General features: G+C 31.9%; 1 protein-coding gene across 1 annotated transcript in view; it reads right to left on the bottom strand.

The window, feature by feature from the left end:
* LOC106688813 (uncharacterized) overlaps positions 1-1,256 on the bottom strand; it is a gene marked incomplete in the record, with an annotated part of 23,219 nt that extends 21,963 nt beyond the window's left edge. The window contains 1 exon segment of the mRNA XM_067052311.1: positions 997-1,256. Coding sequence (XP_066908412.1) covers positions 997-1,167 — 171 coding nt within the window.
* Positions 1,257-2,684: the final 1,428 nt, after the last annotated feature.

Genomic DNA, 2,684 nt, shown 5'->3' with positions numbered 1-2,684 from the left:
AAAAAAAAGAAAAAAATCTTGTATCTATGATTAACATATGTTAGTGTTTTCAATATAAAAAAAATTATCAACATCCTTTACAAGGTTATTTTGAATATATGTTGTCATCAAATTTAATGTTTTGTATTCCTATTCATCTTGATAAAGGTTAGATATATTGGTTATAAGCTTATATGATATGATTTTTAGATTTTTGTTTTACGTGAGTAGATTTTAAAAATATACATTTGACAAATTTGTATATAATTACCCATCCAAAACGCTATTTTTTATTTTATTTTATTGTATACGTAGAATAAAACAAAAAATAAAGTTTATTGACACTCGTTAACTTTTATTTTACTGTTTTTTTGTTTTTTTTCTAACTTCTTTTTATGTGGCAATGATGTTATAATCTTAAGTTAAAACCATTAACAAATACATATACTTACTTATTGTTTGAGGAAGTACTTTCAAAACTGTCCATTATATTTAATTACTTAAAAATGAAAGTCAAACTACCATCTATTGGAAATCCAACGAACTAGCATGGATATAATAGAATAGTGTCTTAATAAAGTCCACAGTGGATGAAGATTCTGAGCTTAGAGCTATATCACTCTTTTAGGTTATGTTAAATCTATTCAATATGAGTGAGTAATCCTGCATCCCACCCAGGTAAAGGAGTAGAGGCCAAGATGAGAAAGAGGAAAAGAGAGAAGAGAAGAAACAGGAGAACAAGTTTCAATAGTCTACCACCAATTATGCGATATATCTAGTCTATTATCCCACTCAAAATTAATTTACCAAACCACATTGTATTACTTATCTGTCTAAGCTTGGAGTATGGTTATGCCATTCCTTCTCCCCCCCTAGAAGTAACAAATGACTGTTCGTCAAAAGTATAATTTTTCTGAAGAAGTTGAAGTTTAAAATAATTAAAAATATAATGGAAAATATTGGAATGAAATCAAGAAAGCATTGTATCGATAAAATTATTTCATCCTATTTACTCACAACTTTAATGTCTTCATTTTGTACAACAGATGGCAAGTTGGTATCGACTTCCGGCTTCCTTTCGAATGGAGACCTTCCGGAGAACTTTTCAGAAAAAAACTTACAAACATTATTTACTGTTACAGTTCGACACTTGTCAAATAAAGCACTCGTTTTGTAAATTTTGAACATTTTTTCATAATTTTATTAATACACTAATAATTTTGGTCATAATGTGTCTGATCTTACCTAAGGAATGGTGTTCGGGAACAATGTGTTAAATTTACAAAAAATAAAATTAAAACATGTGCTACATCAACATGAGATTTTATTACTAAATTCACAATTATTGTTTATATTTATGTATATAAAAAAAAGTTTTTATTTTATTTTTAAAATTGTACTTGACTTTGACTAGAACGTAGGGCTACAACTCCTAATGACTAGCAAAATATAGCAAGTATTATACACATATAAGAAACCTATCAGCTTCAAAAAACATACAGTGAATTAGCACTGTGTAAATAATACAATTTTTACTTGTTAGTCCTTTTTGAAGAATTTTTAACAGCTCAATACAGCTACATAAATATATGTATATAAAGTTTAAATGTATAAGTAAGTACATAACACAATATTATCAATAATTTCTATGTATTTACACTGTATCAGAATATTAACTGCGCTAATATTTTAACAATGAAAATTACAATAACAATATGATTAACATTACAAGTATTTAAATTTAATAATGCTGTCATGAAACTGTCTTAGGAAGATCATGACTGAGATGGGAATCCCTTGGAAATTGGTTAGACGAATGATCCTGAATACAGAGTCCTGATAAGGATACGTATCTGAAGCTTTCCAAGTCAGAACAAGTCTGAGGCAAGGAGATGGACTATCGCCAATATTGTTCAACCTAGCTCTAGAAAAAGTGATCAGAAGAACATTACGCGAAAATGGTGGGGTACAAGTCGGAATGAAACAAAGTCCTGGTGTTTAACACGGCGTACTGGAGTACGGGGACGACATTGAGGTCCTAGGAAGTAACCAAGATGGAACGTGGAAAGGTTAGAAAAGACTCTAATAAGCGAAGTAAGAGTAAATCGGCTTGAAAGTAATTGATCTATGGACTAAGATAGAGCAGTGTATAACAACCGCGAACGAACCCTTCTTCTCTCTGTTAAGGATACTGAAATCTCAGAAAATCAGAAAGCGGAATCGAGAGGTTTGAACGGAAAGTCCTCTGTAAAATTACCGGAGCGATCTAGGGTCAGAAATCATACATGGAGGAGGAGAATTAACAGTGAACTGCTTGCAGAGACTGGTCAGAAGGCTAGGTTAAGATGAGCAGGACATGTGGCTCGAAGCAATCCAACAGGACGCCTCTAAACAATAATAAATGCCAGTTTAATTGGCAAGAGACCACATGGGAGGCCAAAAGCAGACGGATAGGCAGAATCAACAAAGATGTGAAAGGGCTGCATGCAGCAAACTGGAAAGCAGTAGCCCAAGATAGCCAAGCGTGGAGAAGGCTGGGTCGGGCAGCAAAAGATCTACCAGAGCCAACCGAAAAAAAAAAAATGCTATCATTAAAAAGTTTTTAATTATTACAATATAACCCATTTATTTTTCATAAAGACGGGTTAGAACAAAAATTAAAATACTTTGAGGTACGACATATTTCAGAAAACTTCAATATTGTT

The sequence above is a fragment of the Halyomorpha halys genome, unplaced genomic scaffold (assembly GCF_000696795.3).
Source record: "Halyomorpha halys isolate HHAL.00 unplaced genomic scaffold, Hhal_1.1 Scaffold44.1, whole genome shotgun sequence".
NCBI classification, from domain to species: domain Eukaryota; kingdom Metazoa; phylum Arthropoda; class Insecta; order Hemiptera; family Pentatomidae; genus Halyomorpha; species Halyomorpha halys.
This window is presented reverse-complemented; position numbering and strand designations above follow the sequence as displayed.